This window comes from Ascaphus truei, chromosome 2 (genome assembly GCF_040206685.1).
Source record: "Ascaphus truei isolate aAscTru1 chromosome 2, aAscTru1.hap1, whole genome shotgun sequence".
NCBI classification, from domain to species: domain Eukaryota; kingdom Metazoa; phylum Chordata; class Amphibia; order Anura; family Ascaphidae; genus Ascaphus; species Ascaphus truei.
The window spans coordinates 466,919,840-466,945,844 of record NC_134484.1 but is presented as its reverse complement, the minus strand read 5'-3'; the positions used below and the strand labels follow the sequence as shown (position 1 = coordinate 466,945,844).

Below are 26,005 nucleotides of genomic sequence, written 5' to 3'. Positions count from 1 at the left end.
AAATCAGTCTGCTGCGCAATTGGGAAAGAGAACGTCCTGCTTCAGAATTCCAAGCAGAACATACCAAGCGCAGAACAGGGGGGGGGGGTAAGAAGAGCGAAATCGAACACAATCCCCTACTAAACAACACTGTAAACGATTAAAAAAAACCAATAAAAACAAAATGAACGTGGCGTATATAAAATGGAAGGCTCAAGGCGTGTACAGCGAATACATCCTAATCGTCCTTCCCCCCTCCATCTGCTTGTAATGAGATCTCCCAATGGCGCGGTGTACAGGGAGGGAAAGCCGTGGTTAGAGAGAAAAAAAAGGGAGGGAGGGAGGGACTTACTTTGCGCCCGTACGCGGGGTTTGTGGAGTGACAGCGTCTCGCGCGCCGGCCCCTCCTCCTCCCCCTTTTTTTTTGTGCGCGTGCGTGCCTCCCTCGCGCTCGCCAGACGAAAAAAAAAAGAGCTCACGAGACCAGAAAAGGCGCGAGGGCTCGTAGTCGATGGCGGCCAAGACTGTGAGCGCGCAATGGCCGCCCCTGCAGAGGGGGGAGGAGTGAAACAAAAAAAAAAAGAAGAGCTTTTTGTTCCCCTCTCGCAGCCCCGGGGAGGAGGAGGAGGCGGCCGCCGTCGTCTCCGCAGCAGTTCGTGCGTTTGACTTGCGTGACCGGGAAAAAGGCGGGCCCGGGAGTTGTTGTCGTCGCTCCTTCTCCTCCGCCTGGTGACGTGATAAGAATCGCTGTTGTTGTTGTTGTTACCCGGAGCTGGGATATGAAGAGCCCGGGGCCTCCGGAGCCGTGACGCGTGTGCCACCCCACCTCCCACCCCTGCATGGCGGACATGGCCCCGGCGCTCACCGAAGCCGCCACCGAAGCTCACCACAGGCTGAAGCTGGCCGCCTCCTCCTCCGCTTCCTCCCCCACCGCCGCCCGGGCTGCCAAGGACCGGGAAGCCGTCGGGCGCGGCCCGCTGTTGCTGTCGACGTTGTCGTCGTCGCCCGCCGCTTCTCTGCCGGAGGTGAACGGGGCTTCGGGCAGGGCCGGGGTGCGGCCGGTGGCGGGGAGCCGGAGGAGACCGCCGGGGGTTTCGCTGCTGAGGCGGAGCGGGCAGCTCGCCGCGGCGGACCGGGAGCCGGGGGGCGGCGGCGCCGGTGTTAACGGAGGGAGCAGCCGGGAGCCGTGCGGGGGGATCCCGGTGAAAGAACGGGGGCTGAGCAACGAGGGCGGGGAGGGGCAGGGCCGTGTCCCGGTAACGCACCCGGGAGAAGTGCAGAGATCCGTACCGTGTACGTTGCAGGAAGGGCCAAACCGGGACCCCGGGCAGCAAGGAGAGGGGGGGCGCTCCGCCGTACCGAACTCAACGCGACACGGCGACCCGGACCGGGTTCCGGTAGGGGGGAGGAGGGTGGCACCAGGGGGTGAGAGGGGAAAAACGCGGGACATGGAGGCCCCGGGGCCGCGTACAGCAGAACAAAGCGGGATCCCGGGACCCAACCCAGCAGAGGAGCGGCAGCAAGGCGGGACCACGGGGGTTAAACAGCCGGGAGAGGAGCATGGAGCCCCGGTACAAAGGGGTCAGCAGCTACCCGGGCCCCCGGTGCACGGATATCAGCAGCAGCCGGTGGCCCCGGTACAGGGAGATCAGCAGCAGCTACCTGGGCCCCCGGTGCATGGAGATCAGCAGCAGCCGGCGTCTCCGGTACAGGGGGATCAGCAGCAGCCGGTGGCTCCGGTACAGGGGGATCTGAAGCCTGAAACCCCGGTCCTGTGCCCGGCACGGGCGGCTCGCATGTTAAGCCGGCAGCAGGAGCTGGGTGCCCGGGCCCGGCGGCTCTGCCGGCGTTTGCAAGTGGTTCAAGCCAAGCAAGTGGAGCGGCACGTCCGGCAGCAGCTGTCCGGGCTGGTGGAGCTGCTGTCCGAGCGGGGGGTGGCCGAGCTGCCGGGCTCCCCCCCTCACTACTCCGAGCTGGACAGGTTGGCGGGCAGCTGCACGGCCAGGCTGCGGGCGGCACAGGGGGGGTTTGACTCGGATGCAACGGAGAGCAGCTCCGGGGGGGAGAGCGACAGCGAGGAGGATGAGGCCGGGGAACACGAGGCCCAACCGGGAGGAGGCGGGGAGGAGCAGCGCCCAGCCCTCGGGTGAGTGTCACCTCGGACTCTCTATCCAAACCTTAGCACTTACCGAGCAACTTCATGTTACCCGAGGGTGTGTGCTGTGTGTGCTTCCTCTTGTGCGCAAACCCGAGTAAGTTTCCCGCTTTGTCTTGTGTTGGAAGTGTCTGCTTCATATGTTAACTCTGCTACACACACACACCACACACACACACACACACACACACACACACACACACACACACACACACACACACACACACACACACACACACACACACACACACACACACACACACACACACACACCACACACACCGCCCCAGATATGTTCCCTGATAAAAGGGATTTCATGGTGCTGCTGCTGCTGCCCCTGTTATGTCACGTGTTGCTGCTGGGAAAGCGCTGTACATGGGTGGCGCTGTATCAATACATACAAAGGAGACTCGTGAGTTGCAGGCCCTGGTGGGTGAGAAGGGGGTAACTCCTGGGTATGTGGAGTACTTCGCCCTTTTTCATGTAACCCAGTCTAGTATGGAAGTCCCATTGGTGCATTGCCAGAGTCGCTGCTTTATCCAGAGCTGTGCCTCCAGGCTCCTAGTTTTTGCGTCTCCCCCCGTAATCGCAGAATGAGCCATACTTAATGTGGGTGCTCATCCTATTTCCACATTACACTATGGCAGGCCTGCACAAATCCAGTCCTCAAGGGCTGCAAACGGGTCAGGTTTTCAACATATCCCTACTTCAGCGCAGCTGGCTCAATTACTGGCGCAGTATGAGTGAGCCAGCTGAGCTGAAGTAGGGCTATCCTGAAAACCTGGCCTGTTTGCGGCCCCTGGAGTTGTGCAGGCCTGCGCTATGGTATCAGGGTTGGCTGGGACCTTCCCCGGGCTTGTGTCTGCGCTGGACTTTAATGCGTGGGAATATGATGTCTTTATATCCCCCCCCCTCACTGTCCCCAAATCCGCGATCTCTGATCCGTATATAACCACTCCCGAGTCACATGGGCGCTGCAGGAACTTCAAAGCACTTGAAATCAGTCACATTGCTTTGATCCGGTGGGGGTTGATGCATTGAATGCCACTTTTTTTTAGAAACAGGACCTTCATTTCCCCCCCCCCCCCGTCTTTTTGTGAGATATTAATAATTAGTTTTTTCGTGTGTGTCAATGGCATAATGACATTAAAAAAATAAATAAGTTGACATGTTAAGGCCTTGGTGTGCTTGACACCCCCCACCCCTTCAAATCTGCAAAAACGAATGTAAAAGTTCTCTGCACTGTAAACATAGAGCTGTTCCACTCTTGTGTATTTGTAGTCTTGTAGGGTAATCTGCATTTAATTTAAATGTAGTTGGGGGGCTAAAAATGTGGAATTGCCACCCTTGAGGTTCCCAATGCGTTGCTTTGTAGTGAATGGATGTCAGTAAGCGGGCACACATGCAGCTTCCTCGTAACACGGGGTGCCAGCCCCTTTTATAAAAGGGTGGCGGAGCAATGTGGGGGTACTGGTACGAATAAGTACAGATCTGGATGAGGACGCCTGGTATTGTTTCATCTTAGAAGTGACATAGTTTTCTTGCGCCTCTTGAACACCTACAATCCCCAAAGCTATACAGTATAATACACCATCTCCTTGTTTTTAAATGAACAATCTTCTGCGATTTTTTGTTGGATGTGGCGGTGCCGTCGCTGGCAAAGAGTCTCAAAGATGGTTAATGGATCCTAGGCCTCCATTTAATCTCGTTTGTGGGTAGTCTGCGCCTGGCAAGCCCTGCTAAAGATTAACACAACATTTCAAGTAAAGTATTAACAGGGAATTTAATTTCCACATAGGGGGTTTCTCTTGCCGTGTACATAATGTGCTGCTTGAATCTGCTATGGGGAATGTTAGGCCTAACGCGGGTTCTGAATCCTTTTTTAATAAAATGAGTAGCCCTACTTGACACTGCTTGGTACAGAATAATCATTTTTTGAAGGGTGGGGGAGGGTGTGTTGCACCGTCTGCTTCAGTGCTATGAAGCTGAAACCTTCCTTACAAAGGGAATGACTACTGATCTGTAATGGAACGTGGCACTTTGAAATGGAGTAATCCAATTTTTGGTATTGACAGATCCTTGGTGGTTCTTTGTGGCATTTTCCTCTTGGCGTTTAGGCCGCTGAGCTTTAAGGTGTCTATGCTTACTGTCTCAACTTCTGACATGTAATTTAGCCTAAAGGTTTCTTGTGCAGTGTTGGGGCCGGCTGGAGAGTTTGATCCGAAGGTTATTTGTTTCCAGGGATTGTGTGTGGGTGTCGGGATTATGTGCATTATGCAGAGCCGACTGCCTTAATTCTGTATTCCAGTACAATGGCAGTGAAGCATAAACAGTGTACAGTAAGTGTTATTAGTACAAGCATGCATAGTTTGGGATTTGTCGATGCTTAATGTTACTTTTTAAAGTGTGTGTGTTTTTTTTTTTTTTAATAAATGGTAAGTTATGCTTCACATTAAATTGTTGGCTATTGGTGTGCATGTGCCCACGACTTTTTCTCTTTATGAAATCAATATTTGATTTCATTCTCTCGCTGTCTAAGTTGGACTGTTAATAAATTCCTGAATGGTTAAACCACTGCACAATATCAGGTTATGGCTGCGAATATTGTCTGAGGAAACTGAGTTTATTGCTGTGTACAACTGAAACCACGTTCTATTTCCTTATTCACTCAGGGATGACATAAGCAAAATACTATGCTTATCTTCATATTTTTTTTTTTTTTTGTGTGTGTTGTGTAAAGTATTTTTTATTGGGTTTACACAAGATATCCAGATAACATTACATCTCATCTCTCTTTTATTTTTATTTTTTTTAAATCCGCAAACAATATCCAATGATCCTAATTGGGGGGGTGGCATGGAAGTTCTTTTATTGTTTTGGTCCATGTCTTTGATCTTTTGTCATCTCCTTGCAGCCATCTTGTGCTTTATCATCTCCTGTGCGGTCTCAATCACCTATTATCGTCACTATGGTCGTTTTTTACCCCTAATCTTGTCTTTTTAAACTGATTCCCTCAGTCAGAGGAGAACGCATCTTTCTATCAAAGCATAACTGTGACACCGTTCACCCCTGGAATATCTGTTTGGGCCAGCCAAGGTAGCCAAACTTTTTTTATTTTTTATTTTTTATATAAATTTAGCGCCCGTGTCATTAACTAAACTGGTTAGTTTTTCCATCTGGCAGACAAACCAAATTCTGTTTCGAATTGCAGTAATAGATTAAATTTCATTTTGCTTCCATAATGCTGCGATCTCGCATCTCGTTGCTGTTGCAAACTGAGCAGCTAATTTTATTTTTGACTCTGGCTAAACACTGCGTTGGTCTGTTCAATAGGAAGAGCCACGAGTCCATGGTAATGGTGAGGCCCAATATCCTCTAGCCAATCTCCAATCTGCTCCCACGGGGGCACAACTCGAGGGCAAGACCACAGCATATGTAGCAGGACACAATGGTGAGTAACCCAGAATAAATTTTGATAATTTTAGTGGGGGTGAGGTACCATCTCATTAACAACTTTTTATATATGCGTTCTTTAACGTCGTGCAAATCAAGCTCTTAGCCACTGCCAAAAAGATCACATATTCCTCTCGATTGCCACCCAACATCTACGTGCATGGTTGCCAAGCCACTGTGCAATTTGACATTGGTCTGCTTTGTAGAATGCTAACAAGCAAGGTACCGCTTGTCCCCCTGCTAATGTTGGTCTCTGTAGGATCTCCCTCCTCCCTCTTGGTCTTTTATGATTACTGATGAAATTTGTTATAAATGATTGTAACGAAAGTATGTCCTTCCCCACTACTGGTACTGGGAGAGTTTTGAATAGGTACAGGATGCAGGGAAGTGGATTAATTTGAACCCCATAGATTTTACCTATCCACGAGATTATATTTGAACCAAGTTTGAATGTCCCCTCTGGGGTTCAGCGTAATTTGGGATAGTTTTCTCTCTACTGTACAGGGTTTTATAGTTATTTGTAATTTGAACTCCAAAATATTCAAGGGCACGGGGCTGCCATTTAAAATTAAAATTGTCTATCAATTTTGAATCTGGATATGTTATTGAATTTCGCCAGAAGACTGAAAAGGTTGGGCAGAGAGGTGAGGTGTTTTGATAGCGTTAAGATATCATCCGCATATAAAGCCACCTTATGTTTCTGATCTTTAATTTGGATTCCTGTTTTGTCTGGATTCTTCCAAATTTAGGCTGCTAGTGGCTCCATGCTTCATGCGAATAGCATGGGCGAAAGTGGGCAGCCCTGTCTAGTGCCATTCTTAATTTGGAAAATATTTGGTTTGAAAGCCCCGATGTGTTACTCTTGCCTCTGGTGTGGAATACAGTGCCTTGATTGCTTTTAATATTCTACCCCCAAAACCGATTGGCCCTACTTCAATGCGATGATTGGCGCTATCGATCCTGTCAAGCTTTTTCAGCATCTAGACTCGGCACCATAACTTGGATATTTTTTGTATTGTCGATCTCGATCGGATCAATAATCCGTCTGGTGTTGTCCGCAGCCTGCCTGCCCTTAATAAATCCCACTTGGTCAGGATGAAAAAGTCTAGGCAGGATATGGTGTAGTCTGCTAGCCAGCATTTTAGAGTACATTTTGATATCAGTTTATTAACAAGATTGGTCTATAGCTTTTGCAGTTCGTTGGATTTTTATATTGTTGGTAGATTAATGAGATGGATGCTTGAAGCATCTGCCATTTGCTCCGGGAATGGGGGACGACGACGGCAAGAGATTCTTCTGGGGAGGGGGCGCATTTAATGCCGGGTGATTGCGTGAGGCCTCTGCAACACTCCACTTTGTTTCAGCCGTCTGTGTGACGCATCGCCATGGCAAGTGGCGTCAAATGACACCGCGGGTCATGTGACATGACGTCACATAACCCTGCAGCGGCATTTGATGCGGATGTAAGGCCGTGCCTATAGTGCCGCCGATGGCGACGGCTACACGATTGGTGACGTCACCCGTCGCCATCGCCACCGACGAAAGTTATGTTTCGCCGGTCGGCGGCATCGCGGGATTCCCGCAATTTGATTTGTTAAAGGGCCGTCACGTGACGGCCCTTGAAAAATCAAATTTTGCCAGTAGCGGGTTTTGGCGATGTCGCTTGTCAGTGCACGCGACGGCGGCAATGCTTTTGTTTTCAGGCGAATTCGCGTCGCCGGCACTATAAGCGCAGCCTAAGGTGGGGGAAGGGGGCGCGCCTTAACGAGGCAAGCTACACTGGGGCGGAGCAGGAAAAAAAGTTTGCACTCTCCTGAATTATAGAATCCATCAGGGCCTGGTGCTTTGGATGGTTTTAGTTCCTTAATTACTTGTTAATTCTTCTAATGGGAAATCCTTTTGTAGCCCTTCTCTCTCCTCAACCTAGGACCAGGGTGGGCAACTCTGTCGCCATTCGCCACTTGTGGCGAATTGGCAGTTAAACTGTGGCGAACAGGGCCGCCGGGACTCCCTGAGGGGGGGGGGGGGATTTCTAACTTTTCTATCAGGCGGCAGGGGGAGATGATATGCAGCGGTGGAAGATGGTAAGCTGCGCGGAGATGGTATGTGGCACCGGGCTGAAAGTATGAGCCGGTAACATAATTACTTCCCAGAGCAGGACTGCAGGGGAGGTGCGCCATCTAGCAGCCTGACCCGGAACTTCCTGTCTGCTGCTACCTTACGGCTCCTCTCTCCGTGCTGCGCCTGGTCTGACTCAAGAGATTCTACTACCGGACAAGGTAGGCATGGATGGGAGGACTGGGAGAGATATGAGGGGGTCAGGGAGAGATTTGAGGGGAGAGGGATGTGAGAGATGGGAGGGGGCTGGGTGAGATGGGAGAGGGATGTGAGAGATGGGAGGGGGGCTGGGTGAGATGTGAGGGGGGCTGGATGAGATGTGGGGGGGAAGGGGGGCTGGGTGAGATGTGGGGGGGTGGCTGGGAGTGATGTGAGGGGGGCTCTGGTCTTTACCCCCCTCCCCCCCCCCACACATGCAGTCCTGTTCAACTGAATAAAAACATTTTTAAAAACAATAAATATAATACATAAACATTAAACATCTCCCCCGTCTCCCTTCCCCCCCCCCCCTGGTGGGAGATAATCTTTTACTAAAAAATTTGAATCCCACCACTGGGGGGGGAGAGGGGGTGCTTGATGATGGGGGAGATCAAGGGTGCTGGGGAAGATGATGAGGGGGAGTTAAATGAGATGGTGATGAGGGGGGGGGTTAAATGAGATGGTGATGAGGGGGGGGGGTTAAATGAGATGGTGATGAGGGGGGGGGTTAAATGAGATGGTGATGAGGGGGGGGTTAAATGAGATGGTGATGAGGGGGGGGTTAAATGAGATGGTGATGAGGGGGGGTTAAATGAGATGTGATGAGGGGGGGGTTAAATGAGATGGTGATGATGAGGGGCTGAGGAGATGATGATGATGATGAGGAGGAGGGTAGTGGTGGCGTAAAGGGGGGTGAGAGGATGAGGGAGGTTGTGGTCTGAGGGCGTGCGCGCGCTGTGCCGTGCGCTTGCCGTGCGCTTGCTGTGCCGTGCGCGCGCGTGGCAGTTATAGTTGGCTGAGGTTAGTCAGCCTTTCTATAATGGTGCCGCGCACGGCAGGGAGCGTGGAACCGTACGCCGGGGGAAGATGAGGAAAATAAAGATTTTACGCCACTACCACCGTGTGTGTGTGTGTGTGTGTGTGTACACACAATGTTAATAAATAATTTATTAAAGCATTTCTTTATTTATTTCAAACGTATTTATAACACACACACACAGTACCTCACTCGCTCACAGCATACACACAAGAAGCATGCGTCACGTGCATGCGCGTTCGCACGGGCGCACACACTATAGAACGGCTCTGAGAATTTATAAACTTGTTCAAACTGTGTGTGTTTAAAATGTTCGCATGTGCAACATAATACCTCAATTTGTACATGGTGTGGCTATTTTCACTTCTAATTCGCCACACCTGTGGCTACATTGAAAAATAGGTTGCACACACCTGACCTAGGAAGATCTGAGACCGACAGTCTCTCAGAGCCTGACATTTACATTGTGTGACCATCTCCCTATTATACAGATTTTCATAGTAGAAGAGATGAGAAATATCAATTTAGGTATGGAGATCATATTAAAGGATTTTAACCGAATTGCCTGTATATTAGAATTTGCCTGTTTTATTTTTAGTTTTATTAGCCAATAGGGTAATTGCTATGGCTTGTTTGCTTTTTCAAAAAACTTCCTCTTAGACTAGCTCATGGAATTCTCAGCCTGGGAGGTCAATAGCATATTTATCTCTCTTTCAACTCTTTTTAGGGTGTCGGGACTATTATTACACCTGGGTAAGGCAGAAAGCTCTTTTAATCTTGCTTGTAGTTTCAGCAATATTGACTCTTTTTTTTCTTCTCGTTTTTCCACTTTGCAGCAATGCTGATAAGGGTGCCTCTGAGTGTGGCCTTATGGGCTTCCCGTAGGGTCATGTGGGAGTCCACACTACCTAGATTGGTTCTGAAAAATTGGTCCATCTGTGTTGACCTTCTGGAACACCTCTGGGATTTTTAGAATTGATTAATCTAGTTTCCATTTTGCTCCTGGCCTGTCTAGATTAATTTAGGCGCACTGTAACTGTATTGGTGCGTGATCTGACCATAAAATATCATGGATCCTCGTGGAGGAGATCTTTGGGACCAGTCTCTGTGATACAAAGAAGTAATCTATTCTGCTGGAGTGTGGGTGTGGGTAAAATGTATATCCTTTTTCTGTCTGTAATTCTCTCCAGATGTCAGTCAGTTGATTATCCTGCAACCCTTTGATACGTGAGTTCGTGCCTCTTTCTGTTGCTGCTTAATGTCTTAGGGCTCGCTCAGACAGGGCGCTAAGCCTACTTGCTAGCGTTTGCGACCCCGCCGCTTGCTCCTGCAGCCCAGCGATCTGTGCTCAAACTGCAGGAGGCAGATCGTGGCGTGTAACGAACGCGTCACGGAGTTGGTTTGCTTTTATTGGCTGAACCAGCTCGCGTCACGCGACTGTAGCCCCAAATTTCAATTTGGGTTGTGCCGGAAAAATGTCGCAGCAACAACGCTGAACTTTGCCGCCGGTGGAGTTTTCAGTTTGAAAACTCCCACCGCACAACCCAAATTTGCGATGGACGTGCGCTCACACGTCGCATCGCCTTCTGCCTGAGCTCAGCCTTGGGCTGCGGTCCCAGTGCGTTCTACTGTGCGCACAAGCACCGCCCCCAATCAGCCTGGGCCCAGTACATGCGTCAGCGCGCATTTAGCAGCCGCGCTGTACTGCACGTTTTTACACATACAATTTTTTTGTATGTGGAACTTGTGACAGGGACGTGGCCACGCCCCCGCCTGCAGTTCAGTCAATGAGGGCGAACCAGCTGCGTGATGTCATGGCCACGCCCCCTCCCGTCGCAATCTCTCCCTCTCTCCCAGGACCGCGATCTGCGGTGAAGCGCTTTGCACGCGCCGCCCCACCCGCCAGCCCCACGTGCTATAGAACGCACTGGGACTGCAGCCTTAGATTTGTCTAGGTCAGGATCCATGCTTTGTTGATATCACCCACTAGGATTGTGTAGCCTCTGGCCACCTTATTTAATGTATTGAAAAACGATGTTATCGTACTCACATGGTGCATATATATTACCAATAGTTAAGTACCGGCCATGTATAGTTCCGATTAGGATCAAAAATCTACCATCTTCTTTTTTTGGTCTGCTCCACTACGAATGGGAACCTGTTGTGGAATAAAATCGCCACACCTCTCTTTTTTTGACAGCTTCAGAGGAAAGGAAGCATTGTCTAAACAGTTTGTCAAAAAAACTTAGGAAAGCTACCTTTGCTGAAAATGTTCTTTGTAATGTCTGCCTTTTTTCCATTAAAATTTTTTTTTGTAATCTGTTGAAGCTAACCGTCTCTCTTTGCTTGGCTGTTAAGGCCCTTCACATTATGAGATAATGTTTACAAACATCTTAACATACAGTATCTTTGGACTACCGACTCTGCAACATGGTGTGGACCTCACAGGAGAGTCCCAAACCTACAGAGATGTTGCAACAGTCTTCGGAGAACTCCGACCTTCCAGTTGGACCAGGAGGGCGTGGGGAGAAGTAACTTACGGGTAGGGAGGGGTGAAAATAAACACTGGAACGAGCCGTGTATGGTCGAACATGACCGACTCCTCTGCCCTTGGGTGGGAAGAATCTACTGGTCCCAAGAAAAAAAAGGAACCAGTGACTTGCGTGAAAAAAGTATGCAAGGTCCCACAGGAAACATGTGAACGACTGGGGCTGCACCTCGGCAAAACATTTTCAATGACTTGTATTAATAAAACCGCATATTTCTGACTCAAATTGTCTTTGACATTCAACTTTCAATTATGAAACTAGACCCTAAATATGTCGGTCTAAGACGTATGATAAAATACTCAATACAGGTCTCGGGGAAACCTCAGTGTCTTGCGGGAAGATGACCTACACCCCTCCATTTGGTAACTATGCTCATGCTGTTTGACATAGAGGATTCTCCCCTAGAATATTTTAATCCTCTAACAATGTAACCCTTCCTAAATATGGTTATAACAGTAACTGTTAACCTGAGTGTATTTAACGTGATATATAAACTAAGCCTATAGGGTCTATGTTGCACATAACATCAGACAGTTCCTTTAAAACTAAATAAATGATTCTGGTATGAGGTTGTCCCCCTAAATTGTTAAGTCTCTTAGTTGGCCGCCTTTTCTTTGTTCTCTCGTGCCGAGTTCCTCACTTCAGACCAGGACTGCTCAGGTGAGGCGACTGCTTCATGCTGATGAGTGAAGTCCGATTTTTATTCCTATTTTTTTTTCTCTATTAATTCTTTGCTGTCCTCCAGGTATTTCATGGAGAAGGCCTTTCCATTTTTTAGGACCATCAGGCTGAAGGTAAACGGCCATCTATATCTGACACATTTTTGCCCTCAAGTTTGGTGATCGGTTGTAACTACCTTCGCCTACTTAGCGTAGTAGGCGATAAGTCCTGAAAGATTTGCCGATTAATTCCCTCAAATGTATTGGATGGGGGGTTTCTTGTAATTTTGGCACAGTTCCTCTTTGGTTTTAAAATAATGGAACTGCATCATTGTCCCTTGGCGGATCCTCAGGTTGCATCTTCGGTCACAACGCCCTGTGACATATATCTAATTGTAATTCGGCTTCTGTTTCAGCGGGAAGCAGGGAAGTCGACCACCTTGAGATAAATTCCTCGGGAGTAGGGGAGTAATCTCACTGCTCCAATGGCACCTCGGCTGCTGTAATTTGCTGCTCTTAAAGATCGGTGGGCCTCCTGCTCGGCAGCCATTTTATATCTTATGCCAGCCATCTGCATTTATTTGAATAGCTCCAGTTCAGGGAGGTAGACTTGAGAGATGTTTGTATATGTATGGCCTTTCTGAAAGTCTCTTATGGCCTTTCTGGGAGAGGGGAAAGTTTGTGTTTTTGGGTAATTGGTAACTTACGCTTTTCATTTATTTAGTTTTTTTTTTTTTCCCTTTTTATATTCGCCTCTTCTCTGGCAACCTGTTTGGATGATCTTAGCAGGGGATAGGGGGCTGGACACCCCAAAATCGTTGATGAGCCTCTGCACTCTGGTCTCAAGAAGCGTGGCCCCGCTGACTAGGCCTAGAGGCACTATTTTCTTTTAATCAATTTAATGTCCAAATGTAAAGATTTTAGGTTCAAAATGATCCTTGTTTCATATGCTATAAAATGTTTATACAATTTTGTGTCTGGATATGAGTTAGGATTGCTGCGGATTGTAGTTCTCAACTCGAGGAGCTTCAGTTTAATGTGGCCTTCTTGGTCTGGCTCCAGACCCCGCCCCAAATACTACATTTGAATGTATGTACATTAAATTACTCGCATCTCTGTCCAAGCAGCTACAGGTTTAAAAGGGGCTGGCAAAGAAAGTAGACTACTGTACTTTCCAGTGTAATTTGTGTCCTTGGATTCAATCACCCATGTCATTAATCTTTTGCTTATTTGTCATTTGAATTGCTATTTCATTTTATCTATGTTCTGTGAAAATCTTTATTATTCAGCTCTTCTGTTTTTAATAATGGCATTGTAATTAACAGATAAATGCCACTCTTGACAATGTAGCTGAAAATTCTAAAGTTGACAAATATCCTTATGAATGAGATTAAAGTTTCTGTAAATCCTATAATACGTTTCTATTTAACATGTGGCAATCACTTAACCTATTAAAGTGCTATTAGTTTACTGTGGCCCAAAGTGGGAATGTCCCTTATGGTGGCGGAGTGTTGGGATAAAGACCTTAAACCGCCAACAGAACTTTTATCATCAGAGGCAGAGAGAGAGGGTGTGAAGAGGCATTTATGAGGAGACCTGTTTCCACCATCTTTTGAACATGCTTATTTATAAAATGTTTTACCAGAAAGGAATACATTGCATTACCTCTCGGTTTCATGTATGTCCTGAAAGGTAATATCTGTAAAGTGTAAACCTTTTTCTACATAAACATGCAAATCACTTTTTGCTTCCTATCTGTTTTTGCATGGACCCTTTTCCTGCTGTTACATGGTTCTGTTGATTGATTTATTTTTCTCCTTATTTGTATGGCTCCAACAGTCTCAGCGTAGTACAATGGAAATGACAACCTTGTACAACACGCACAGTGCATATAAATGAAGGCTAAGAAACGGGAAGGAAGCTCCTGCCCAAAGGAGCTTGCAATCTAAAAATACTTTTATAACTAATCAATCCTGCCAAAATTCTTATTGGTCTGTTATTTGCTCTGGTGTCCTGGACCTATAGGAACATCTGTTTAAACAGAGCATGGATGAGGCCCAAACGATACCGTAAAGCAGGGGTGCGCAAACTTTTCAGCCTACATGCCCCCCACTTTTTCACCTGGTGTTCGGCGTTGCCTGACGTCACCATCGGGTGTCGTCGCGTTGACACAGCAACAGTGTCCCGTGTGAGGATCACGCCTGTTCAATGCCTGTGCTGCTGATCTGGTCCTTCGGCAAACAACTCTGGTTCCTGTTTTTGCCGTCCTTTCCTTTCCCTAGCTGCTGCGCTGCTCAGGATTTCAACTCGTGTCCCATGACCCCGCTGCGTCATTTGACAACGCGCTACCATGGTGACGCGTCGCTGGAAGCCGCCGGAGACCAGTTAAGGGATGGTGTAGGCCTCGCTCGCTCCCCAGTATTTAATTTAAATGCTATGGGGAATAATGCGACGCCTGCCCCCTTCTCTTCTCCCCCCCCCCCTGTTAATAGATGAATTGGATAAATTGGGGTTGGTTTACATTACTGGGTGTTTCTTAAGTAAGCCCCCCCCACCCTGTTAACTTTTACTGGTTCAAGAACATTTGCCCAAATTGTTTTGTTTAAATTACACATTCTGTAGTTGAACTTGTAATTCTGCATTCCAAGGTGGAACTCCTGTCAACTTACATCAGTAACCAACCAGCGCGTAGCTAACTTTTTTTTTTTATGTAAACGCCATATTCTAAAGTTGTACCTAAAAACTGGCGTGCAGACTTTATTTTTTTTTTAAGCACAATGTTTTTTTTTTTTTAAGCACAATGTTTTGCTATCTTTAAGCAGCAGCTCCCCCCCCTTAACTTTATCATGATGTAAGCCAGCGGGTCTTCAGAGCTGGAGTGTTTTCAGTTCAGGGGTAGTCCCTTGTTCCTGAGAAATATACTAGTAAAAGTTGCACCTATACTTCCTAGTATTTAAATCGCCAAAGTCGCCCCATGTGACGTTGGGGCTTCCTATTGCCTTGTGTAACACATGAGATTTACCTGCTGTTGTGCTTTCCTGTCCCCTCCAGTGAAAACCAAACAGTCTGCGATGTTTAATATCTCTGGAGCCAAGGGATCCCCAGTGCAATAGTTTTACATTTCTGGGGACCCCTCCTTCCTATTAGGGCTGGGCAGCATGTCGAAATATCATGAAGACACAATCTCCTGGTGTACCGACATGGGAGATTACCTGTTATCACGATATTTCGGGATGCAGGTGCAACTTTGAAGCGGCTGCTGTGCTATCTCTTTACCCCTCTCTCCAGTCTCCCCCCCCCCCCAGTCTCCATGCTTTGGGCAGCATGGGGAGAGCATGTGAGAACAGGGGTAGCCGTGAAAGGTAGGAACTCCATGCTTTCTTTTTGTTAACTCTCCTCGATGGGAAACTTAACCCGTTCCCCACCCTCCCTCTGGGACACAACCTCTTCCTCTCTCCCCCTTGGCACCATTAATCTCTCCTCCCTCACCACTGGACCCTTCCCCACTCCTGTCTGGGGCTCTTAAATCCTTCCTATCCACCCTTCCCTGGAACCCTTAACCTCTTCCTCTCCCCAATGCGCGCCCCCCCCCCTTCCATGCCTGCATTTCACCCTTTCTCACCTAAACTGCAGCCATCATAATGGGATGAGGGGGATGTTGGGGAGATGGGAGCAGTGTAGGTGAGTGATGGGATGAGGGGGATGGGAGCAGTGTAGGTGAGTGATGGGATGAGGGGTATGGGAGCAGTGTAGGTGAGTGATGGGATGAGGGGGATGGGAGCAGTGTAGGTGAGTGATGGGATGAGGGGTATGGGAGCAGTGTAGGTGAGTGATGGGATGAGGGGGATGGGAGCAGTGTAGGTGAGTGATGGGATGAGGGGGATGGGAGCAGTGTAGGTGAGTGATGGGATGAGGGGGATGGGAGCAGTGTAGGTGAGTGATGGGATGAGGGGGATGGGAGCAGTGTAGGTGAGTGATGGGATGAGGGGGATGGGAGCAGTGTAGGTGAGTGATGGGATGAGGGGGATGGGAGCAGTGTAGGTGAGTGATGGGATGAGGGGTATGGGAGCAGTGTAGGTGAGTGATGGGATGATGGGGATGGGAGCAATGTAGGTGAGGTGCAGACATGGAAAGGGTTTGGGAATGAAGGTCTTTGTTCTAGTAAATTATAGCGCATGTATGTATTTTGAGAACACTTTGGATGTACTAGAAAATTTTCAGGCTTAATTTAACAAATTTATCGTGTTATAGTTATGATACATTTCTTAATATTGTTATCGTGGCGAACATTTTGATATCGCCCAACCCTGCCTCCCATCCTGGTTAAAACATTCTTTTTAAATGTGGGTTAAAAAAAGTGTAGCGTGAAATGCTTTTTAAAGGGTGTCTTCTCAGCCGCCTTGTTGTGAACTACTTTTTATGGGTCTTTATCCTTGCAATGTGCTTTGTTCATCTCTACATGTTTAATTCTATATTCCGTGTCTAGATGAATAACACTGGACCTAAATCTAAAGATCACTTTATTTGTAGAGGCCCAGAATTCAAAACCGGGCTGGTTTTAAAAATATTTAGCTGGGACCGCCACTAGAGTTATTGGGGACCCACACTTTGCGTACCCCCTGTTTTTAGCTTTTAAATTGCTGATTTGATTGAAGAAGCAACCCACGAATAAAGCTGCTGCAGTGACAATGTACAAGGGCCCTTTGTGGAAGTCTTTAGTGCCTTGCCTCCTTCCCCCTCACTAATTAAATTACCCTTGGTGTACCATTTAGGCTACTCGGAGGCACTCGCATGAGACAGAAGTGCAGAGAATGGGGCAGTCACACACATCTGTAATTGCCTTCCTTTGGAATTTTTACTTAAAGGTGCTTGAGTCTTTCACTTATTTTTGAGTGGAAGAGTAGCTATGGGCATGGAGTTATTTATATATTTTTATTTGTTTGTTCATGGTTCTCTTCCCCTCTCACGCTCTGTGGACCGTTTTAAAAAATAAGGGAAAGTGTGGATCCACAATCTGGCTGTATTTATGATTGATTTTTAAAAATACTTGCGTATGGCCAGGACATACTTGAAAACGAGAGGTAACTCACAATGTATTACTTCCTGGTAAAACATTTTTATAAATAAAGTGGTCAGTAACTTGCATTTTAGCTATTGAATATGCCACTGCTATTGGATAACTGTAGTCCTAGGATGGCGCTTTAAAAACTATTGGTTTTGAAGCGTCGGCTTGACACACTCTCTCTCACTCTCTCTCTCACTCTCTCTCTCACACTCTCTCTCACACTCTCTCTCACACTCTCTCTCACACTCTCTCTCACACTCTCTCTCACACTCTCTCTCACACTCTCTCTCACACTCTCTCTCACACTCTCTCTCACACTCTCTCTCACTCTCTCTCACTCTCTCTCACTCTCTCTCACTCTCTCTCTCTCTCACTCTCTCTCACTCTCACTCTCTCTCACTCTCTCTCTCTCACTCTCTCTCACTCTCTCTCTCTCACTCTCTCTCTCTCACTCTCTCTCTCTCACTCTCTCTCACTCTCTCTCTCTCACTCTCTCTCACTCTCTCTCTCTCACTCTCTCTCACTCTCTCTCTCTCACTCTCTCACTCACCAGATCCTATTTGCAACGTGCATGTAAAGGCGTGTCATGTGACACTTCCTTGTTTAATGTTTTTTTATTTTTTAATTTAAGATGTTAAAGCAGCAATCCATGCCCGTGTGTGTGTTTTTTTTTTTTTTTTTTTTTTTTTTTTTTTTTGCAACTTGTTTTATTCTTTTACGTAGCATTTTAAGCAGGGGGTCTCCAGAGCTGAACCCTGTTTCACCGGAGACCCCCAGCTTCCGGAGATGCTTACTTTTTGAAGTAGGTGCCCGGTAGCCGCTCTCGGCTACCAGGGTTCACAATATGTCCACTGTCCAAAGATTTTGTGTCCTGTGGGCCAATAGGAAGCTGTGACTTCATCGGTGCTGCTTCCTATTGGCCAATGTGACACGGGAGCTTTAAACCTTAAAGCCCTGCTTGCTCAGCTAGAGCAGCTACTGGCATCTACTTTGTAGGTTAGTATCTCTGGAAGCACGGGGTCCCCAGAGCTGACATGATAGGTGTTAAGCTCCAGAGACCCCCAGCTTCATGTGTGTTTGTGTATATATACATTTGAAATTTGTGGGGTTGTTGGTAGATGTGGTGAATCTGATTGGTCCGTGGGTTTGTCACTCAGCCTCCGGCCAATCAGATTGGTCCGTATCCCTGCCCCACACGCCTCTCATTGGCCTGCGTGGCTCTATGACGTCACCCAACTGCCACTCTTCTCTTCTCATTCGCAGCTCACCTTCCCCCTCGGCCTCACCCAACTGCCACACACCCCCCCCCAGCTCACCTCCCCGGCGGCTCCCCCCCCCTCCATCACCCCTCCATCACCCTCCCTCACCCCTCCATCACCCTCCCTCACCCGCAGCTCATTGCGCGTGCGCACAATGCTACCGTTACCTGGGGAGGGAGATTGAGGTAGTGGTGCGCAGTCACGGCGCCGCCGTCGGACTACATCCCCCAGCTTCCCCTGCGAGCGGGTGACGCGCCGGACCCGTCCTGCGTGGCTGCTCCTCCCCTTCCCTCTGGTCCCCTTCCCCACGGCGCTCCCTTGCTTGTCCGCGTGGGGAGGGTGGCCAGAGGCTGAGTGACAGACCCACGGACCAATCAGATTCACCACATCTACCAACAACCCCACAAATTTCAAATTTATATAGTAAGATAGGATAACTAGATTGGAGTCTCCTGAAGTAAATTTATTTTTTTTTTTTTTAACATTTTTATTAACTTTTTTGGATAGACCGTTTGAAGGGATGCAAATGTTGACCTAATGGGATACACAATTTTTGATGGCAAAAGTGTTCTGTGTAGCCATAACCCTTTGGGTGTGTCACGTCGTGGTCTGACATTCCAGGAGCTCATGACAGTGGCCGTGTTAAGCTCGTTTTCTAAGGGGTATCACTATCCGCCCTCCTATATTGTGAAAGGCGATCTGGCCCCTCCCTCCCGGGTACTCCGAACAAAACATTGACTCCTAAAATGTCTGGCCAACCTCTGAGTGCTTGATATATTCAACCGCCCCAAACTTTACAGCTCTTAAAGATGGAAAACCACTGCTGAATGATGTTCAAAAGAATTGTAGAGCACATGCTTTATTCTGCATACTCATGGATATTTTCCCAATTCTGTTACTATCACTGCTAGCAAAGCTGTATTCCTCCAAGCCACCCAAGGACTTGTTTTTTTTTCCTGCTGTAATTTCTCAATTGCTGATGTAATTGGGCGGTGGGGTTTTGATGTACGCACATACGTACAAGTATTGGCCCCCTACCAATCATGTCCCATTTTGTTGAATTACAAATGTATGCACAGTTTATCAAACTGTTTTTTTTTGGTCTAATGAACAAACCTGTAGTGGTTCAACTAAACACTGTACTTTGAGTAGGTTAAATGTCGGCAAAGGAAATTAGCAAAATTAACTGGTTGCATAAGTAAAGCCCTTTAAGTCGGTACTTTGTAGAAGCACTTATTGCAGCAATAACTGCTGAGTCTTTGGATTGGTCTACTAGCTTTGCACAGTAGGATGGTGAAATTGTTGCCCGTTCTTCGCAGGAAAATTGATCCAGTTCTGCCAAGTTTATTTATTTATTTTTGGAAGGTTCTATGGACTGCAATCTTGGTTTTGCCATAAATGTTTGCTTGGATTCAAGTTTGGTCTTTTTGACTTGGCCACTCCACAACATTAATTCTCTTGTTCAACCATTCCAGTGTGGCTTTGTGCTTCGGGTCATTTGAAACTGGGGAGGAAATGAACATTTCAGCAGGACACCTTGCACCATCCATTCTCCCCTCTATCTTGTCAAGCTTCCCAGTCTCGGCTGAAGAGAAGCATATCCATAACATGATGTTGCCACTACCATGCTTGACAGTTGGAATGGCTTTGACTGGGCGATTGGAGGTGGGCTTGTGCCAGACCTAACCCGTGGAATTAATACTGAAAAAGTAAAATTTGTCTCTTCTGACCACACTTATTCCACATGTTCCAAGTATCATCTATATTTTTTATTTTTTTTGCAAATTCTATACGTGATTTAAGACAAGTCCTTTTTAAGTAGTGGCTTTTCTTGCCACCTGTTCGTACAAACCAGCTTTGTGTAGTGACCAGCTTGTTGTGTGACTCCCATCTCAGACACAGAACTTTGCAGATCTATCAAGATCATTGTTGACTTCAGCGTGACATCCCAAACAGGCAACCTAATCTGGGTGGTATGATGCTTCTTCCACTTAATGATGGATTTCACTGCTGAGGGGGATAATCAGCGCCGATTTAATCTTCTTGTACCCTTCGCCTACTCTGTTCCTCACTACCGCTTATCATTGACTTGTTTCAAAAGCTCATTGGTCTTCATGATGGCATTGGATTGTTGTGTAATCAAAGCGAACTAACTTGTAGATACATTTCAAGCTACAACTCACACAGGCTGAAACCATTTCACTAATTTTGTGACCTTTCAGACACAGAATTTGATTTAGGGCTGCAGTAGCAAAGGGGTTGAATACTTATGCAAGTGAGATTAATCAATTTTTTTTCTGTAAATCATCTTTATAGTCTATATATTTTTCTAACGTAATCACTACAGTTGTTTTTGTCGATACTACATATGAAGTCTAATTTGAAAGTCGTTGATTACGCTCGGGTGCCAGCGTGAAAATGTGCATGGGTCAATACTTCTGCATGCATACACACTCCAACCCATGAATAGCAAGTCATATGCATATTTTAAAGGGGCAATCCTCCTTTTGGTCAAAGTGACGTTATTCTGGGAACATGTTTAAGGAGTTACATCTGCAACGGATTTGGGTTGGGGGGGGTCGGGAAGGAACCATCAAACTACTAGAAGTGTTTTTTTTTTTTAATTTCTTTTTTTAATTTAACTATTTTTAGTTTGTAAACCTGGTGAGCTGATACTTGGGAGGGATTTGATTTCCTCTGTTTATCAAGAGCTTGTACAGGCAGAGTCCACCTTCTGAGCATAGGATGAGAATAAGGGTAAAGAAAATACTTGTCTGACAAACTGAAGGTACTGTACTAAGATTCAGTCTAATACATTTCCAAAAAGTGAAAGCAGACAAATCTGATCGCATAAGATTTGTTTAGCGAATCCCTTTAGACTGTTAAACTCTTTACAAAAGATTGTTTTCTGGTTGGCTATTTAGAATTGCATTGGATATTCCTCACTAGTTGCTACTTTTTTTATTTTTTTCTCTCCCTCAAATGAACGTAATGTAAACAGAGCGGAGAGGAAGTTCATTGTGATAATTGCAGAAATAAACCACCTTTCCTGGGTGAGTCCCACCGACGGAGTGACTTATTGATAAAGGAATTAAATATTCTTAATTGAGTGTTTTTATATGATGAAACGTGAGACTTTTCACTTAAGCCGTTTTCTCTGCCGTTTGTTTGGTCTAAGCATGTGTGTATTCTTCTTTTACCTGTGATGCAGAAAGGGTATGCATGATTCATGTGACTTCATCCTAAGGGCAAGATTGCAGTAAACAACATTTTGGCAGCGGCACCATGATTAGAGATGCATTATAATTTGGTTTTGCACTTTTCATTGGGAGAAAAAAACAAACTTGGCTAACATGACCGACTCACCCACTTTTCCATCAAACATGATCAGTGACTCTCGGGACAAAACACATGTTCTAATTTAACACTTTGGCTGCCCATGACACAACCAACTCAACTTGGGATCTGGCACTCCAAGGGCCCCGTGACGACATGGTTGCCATGGGCTTTCAGCTTGTTTTCTAGGGGAGATCGCATTCTTTGGAGAGTTGAACGCAGTCTTGCCATCAGTGGAGGGGAAGAGGGGGACTTTGATCCTTTCCCTCACCAGTGAGGCTGTGATCATCTGATTGCTTGTAGGGATACTCATGTGATAGCTGGGACACTGGTGCCCCAGCCGCTGTTTTATGGTATAGAACGTGTGGCTGCGATATCTGTGCCCGACCGCTTTCTGCCGCAAGCCTGGCCCGACAAGCCAGGTCTGCTGCACCGATCGTCCGTTCCAACAAATGCATGTTTAAATGTCCCGCACAGGACCGATACGATGCTCCATCTTTAAATGTCCGGCGGGACATTTAAAGATGGCACGTTGGAGCGGCCCTGCTAGGAAGTGTAGCTGTCCTGCGCGGGACGTTTTAAACATGCATTTGTTGGAGCGGTAGACCTGGTGTGGCTTGTTGGGTCAGGTGTGCAGCAGACAGCGGGCCGTTGGGCGCAGTGTCAGATTTCATGGCAAAATGGCCCTCGGCGAAGTGTCCCGGCAGTGTTTTTGTCGCGGCCAAACGTCCCATTCTGCTTTAGCACTCCCGGTTTAGACCGCATGAAACACAGCTCTCTGCAGCAGCAGGTGACCAACCGGTCGGTGTCTGTATTGCCTTAAAATCTCATTTAAATGTCTATTAAACACTATTCTTTTACATTGTATCAAAGTGAATTAGTGATATGCTTACCTTAAAGATGCAGTCTCTAGTACTTATTTTACCTTTTTAATGAAGCAATGTAAGAGTTCTTTGTGCTTTTTAAATGTGCTATTATCCTTTTATTAGTTACAGTCCAGAGATTGGCCTAAAAAACAATTTTGACTGAAATTAAGTTGACTGGCAGTTACACATGTAAATAAAAGGTGGATAAAGCTTGATTGTTTTAGCATTTCTAATTGAAAAGGATGTTGTATATTTTTACATTTTAATATTTACCCACTAAAACTTTATGTAATGTATGATAGACTAGGTTTCAAACTTAACTTTGCAAAGCTAGTATAACCAATCTTGCAGTGATACTCAAAAGGTAGAAACGGCAGCCTGAGTAGGGTTACTGGTTATATACACTTCTTTAACCCAGGCTGTGCTGAAAAGCTTTGTAATGCGGCAGGCATAAGCTTGTAGGGGTCCATGTTTAAATGGACAAGAAGTCAAATGCGACACTGCTCATTTGCATGTCATTACCCAAAATCCTTGGCTGCAGTGGAAGCTTTGTATTTTAAGAGATATTGGCGAAAGGCAGGGTTGCAGACCTGTCTGCTGAAACATGCGAATGTGCTCACAAGTGATCTTTCTATTTGCTATACAGCAGGGCCCCGCTTCTCGGCGCCCCGCTGATACGACGGCACCGAGAAGGCCGCCGCCATCTTTCATTCCGAGTCACGCATGCGCAGAACAGGCGTTTGCGCGCGTAGGCAGCGCATGCGCAGAACAGCGAAAACGCTGTATTTTTAAAACGTACCCTATTCATGTTTCTTCTTAAACCTTCTTTGTGGGACTGACACGAAGTGTAGGTGATTTGCTTCTCCTTTTTAAGCATAAATTTAAGAAGTATTTAAACTATTTTTAGTCATTTTAACAAACATGTTCAATGTTCAAACTTGCGCGGAAGGGCTAAACTCTAGTTCATGGTAACGCCATGATTTTCTGTCATATTTTTTGCATGTTGTGTTAATTTCTAAACCCTGGTATTGACAGGCCGCTGACAATTTCACTTTTTGTGTGTGTGCAAAGTGATTATGAAGCCATAATTAGCCAAATAGCTTGAAGTAAAGGTTAATTATCTGATGGAAACTAATCACACAAAGTCTCTCCCCTGCCCCCCTCTCTCCCCACACAGGACATTTCATTTAACTACTCAAATGTAATTAAGCTGATTACTTTATTGCAAAGGAGGCGGGCGGGTCTATTGCAGTGATGTCCAACACCAAACCTCAGGGGCCACAAACAGGCCAGATTTTCAGGATATCCCTGCTTCAGCACAGATGGCTGTCGCTGTGCTGAAGCAGGGATATCAAGAAAGCCTGTCCTGTTGGTGGCCATTGAGGACTGGAGTTGGTTACCCCTGATCTATTGTTGGGCACCTTTTTTATATAAAGAGGACTTTTTATTTAAAGGGGTGGTTATCTAGGGGCAGTATCATTGTTTTATATGGTGAATGTGATTGGTGCCTATGTTGAAAGTAGTGGTGAGGTATTTTAAAATGTGTAATGTTTCCAAGGTAACCAAAGGTTTTAGAATGTTGTGTACTTGGTCATTCCTGATAGGATTGGGTGGACTGGAATTCCACAGATAAATGTGACCATTAAATTACAAAGCAAATACAAAAAACATTTATAAATTTCTGTTCATTGGCCATGTTGCTAAATGTATATTATGCACATTTTAGAAAAGGACATTATTTTTTTTAGTACAACTTTCACTGGTGGTTCAATCTTTCTAATGAAGTCTGATTGGGTTATCAAACCTTTATCTCTTGGCACTTGGATTTGACCACTCCATGATGTACATATTGCATTCAGCAGAATAGGTTGTGCGTCCCTTTTTGTGACATCTCTTCTATCTTCTCTTGAATTATTCTAAACGTGCAGGTGTCTTATAACATTAGTTAATCAAACCTAATTTTGCACATTTACACTATCCTTTTCCTGGTTGCAATCTCTCTAGCATGAATGAAGTATCATTTGCAGATGTAGTAAGACTTGCTATACCCAGCACTGCTGACGAACAGGCAACAGTCTGTGGCGCTAGGGGTGGTGTCTGCATGTTCCGTGGGGGGGGGAGACATGCTTCTGAATGGGACCCACCTGCGTGAATCTTTCAGTCGTGACCGTGGCACTGAAGATGTTAAGGCTTTCTACATCTGTAAGTCAATTATAAATGTAATTATCCAATAAGTAAAAAGGTTGGTGTTGGGTAAAACATACACCCCCTATTTTCAGTGTGTTTGCAACCTAATCTTCTAAAGTGGCTGCTTTGTAAAGAAGTTAGTAAGCAGATTAATGGTCTTTGTATATGCTGGTGAAGACTGCAAAATGATGAGTTATATTTCTCATTTCAAATAGCCATTGTGATGTAACAGGTGTAGTGAGTTTTAGAGGCTCTGATCTCTGAAGTGGGAGGTATACTTTGGTTCCAGTTGTATCAAACAGGTCACTGTACTTGTTTCTGCTTGTATGAATGTTGCCTTTTAATTTCAAGGACACATTGGGCTGGTAGAATGAGTTTGACTGTATGCAACGGCCGTGCTAGAAGAAATCGTTAACCTCTCATGCAGTAGTTTCACATCTCAAAGTTATTTCTTGCAATGCCCTCCCTGGACTTACTGTCTCATTGTGCCTCAAAAAAATATGTTTGTATTAAACAGTCGCTATTCCTGGTATTTTACAGGCTAAAGTCCCTGCTGCAAAGAGCTTATCGTTTCATTTCATCTTGCCTGGGGCACAGTGAAATGGTGATTTGCCCAAGGACCCATGGGGAGTTGACATTGGGATTCACACCCGATTCTCTGGCAATCTTTCACCAATAAGCTACTCCCTTTTACACACAGACTTGAGCAAGGTTTTGTTTCAGAGGCTACTTTTGGGCTGCAGATTTGCATGAACAAATTCAGTAGTACAATTGGTTTTCTTCTTTGCCTACTGCAGCATTCCACAGATGCCAGTTGCTCAGCAAGTGCAGTACTTAACCCCAGAGGGTTTTCTTAGTCGCACACACAATCTCCTTGAGTGACGTCTTTAGAAGAATTTAGCTGGGAGCTTTATTTAAGAGTAAATTATCACATTAATATACAATGGGCTTTTGTCTGAGGAAAGAATGCAGTGATTATAAAGTCATTGATCTAGATGTTCAATAAGTTATAAAAAAATCTGTTTGTTTATAAATGACATGTTTCCTACCTTGGTAGATTAACTGTGATGCCAGTAGAAGTTGGAGATAAGAGGAACATTTCACAGCAGCTACATGAAACTTGCTTATCTGTATATTGGCTTAGGCTAGGTACCCAGTGCGGCCGTGCGTGCGCCTCTCAACAGCCCCATTCCAGCTCCCTGGTTGTCCCCAATCCCTCTTCGCTCCCAGGCTCACTGCGCACTGTGACGCGTCAGCCGGCAGGGGCTACAACCAGTTTGATCCTGTGTGGTGTGGCAGGGAGCCAATCAGAGGCGAGGGGGGGGAAAGGGGGAGAGGTGAAAAGGTGTGTGGTGTATTTTTTT

The 26,005-nt window shown here is 46.3% G+C and overlaps 1 protein-coding gene across 1 annotated transcript in view; it reads left to right on the top strand.

The window, feature by feature from the left end:
• The first annotated feature begins 434 nt into the window (after positions 1–434).
• The window catches only part of LOC142487963 (KAT8 regulatory NSL complex subunit 1-like), a 124,689-nt gene continuing 99,118 nt past the window's right edge, over positions 435–26,005 (top strand). Inside the window, exon 1 of the mRNA XM_075588160.1 lies at positions 435–2,125. Coding sequence (XP_075444275.1) covers positions 819–2,125 — 1,307 coding nt within the window. The 5' untranslated portion in view covers positions 435–818. The remainder of the gene's footprint in view (positions 2,126–26,005) is intronic.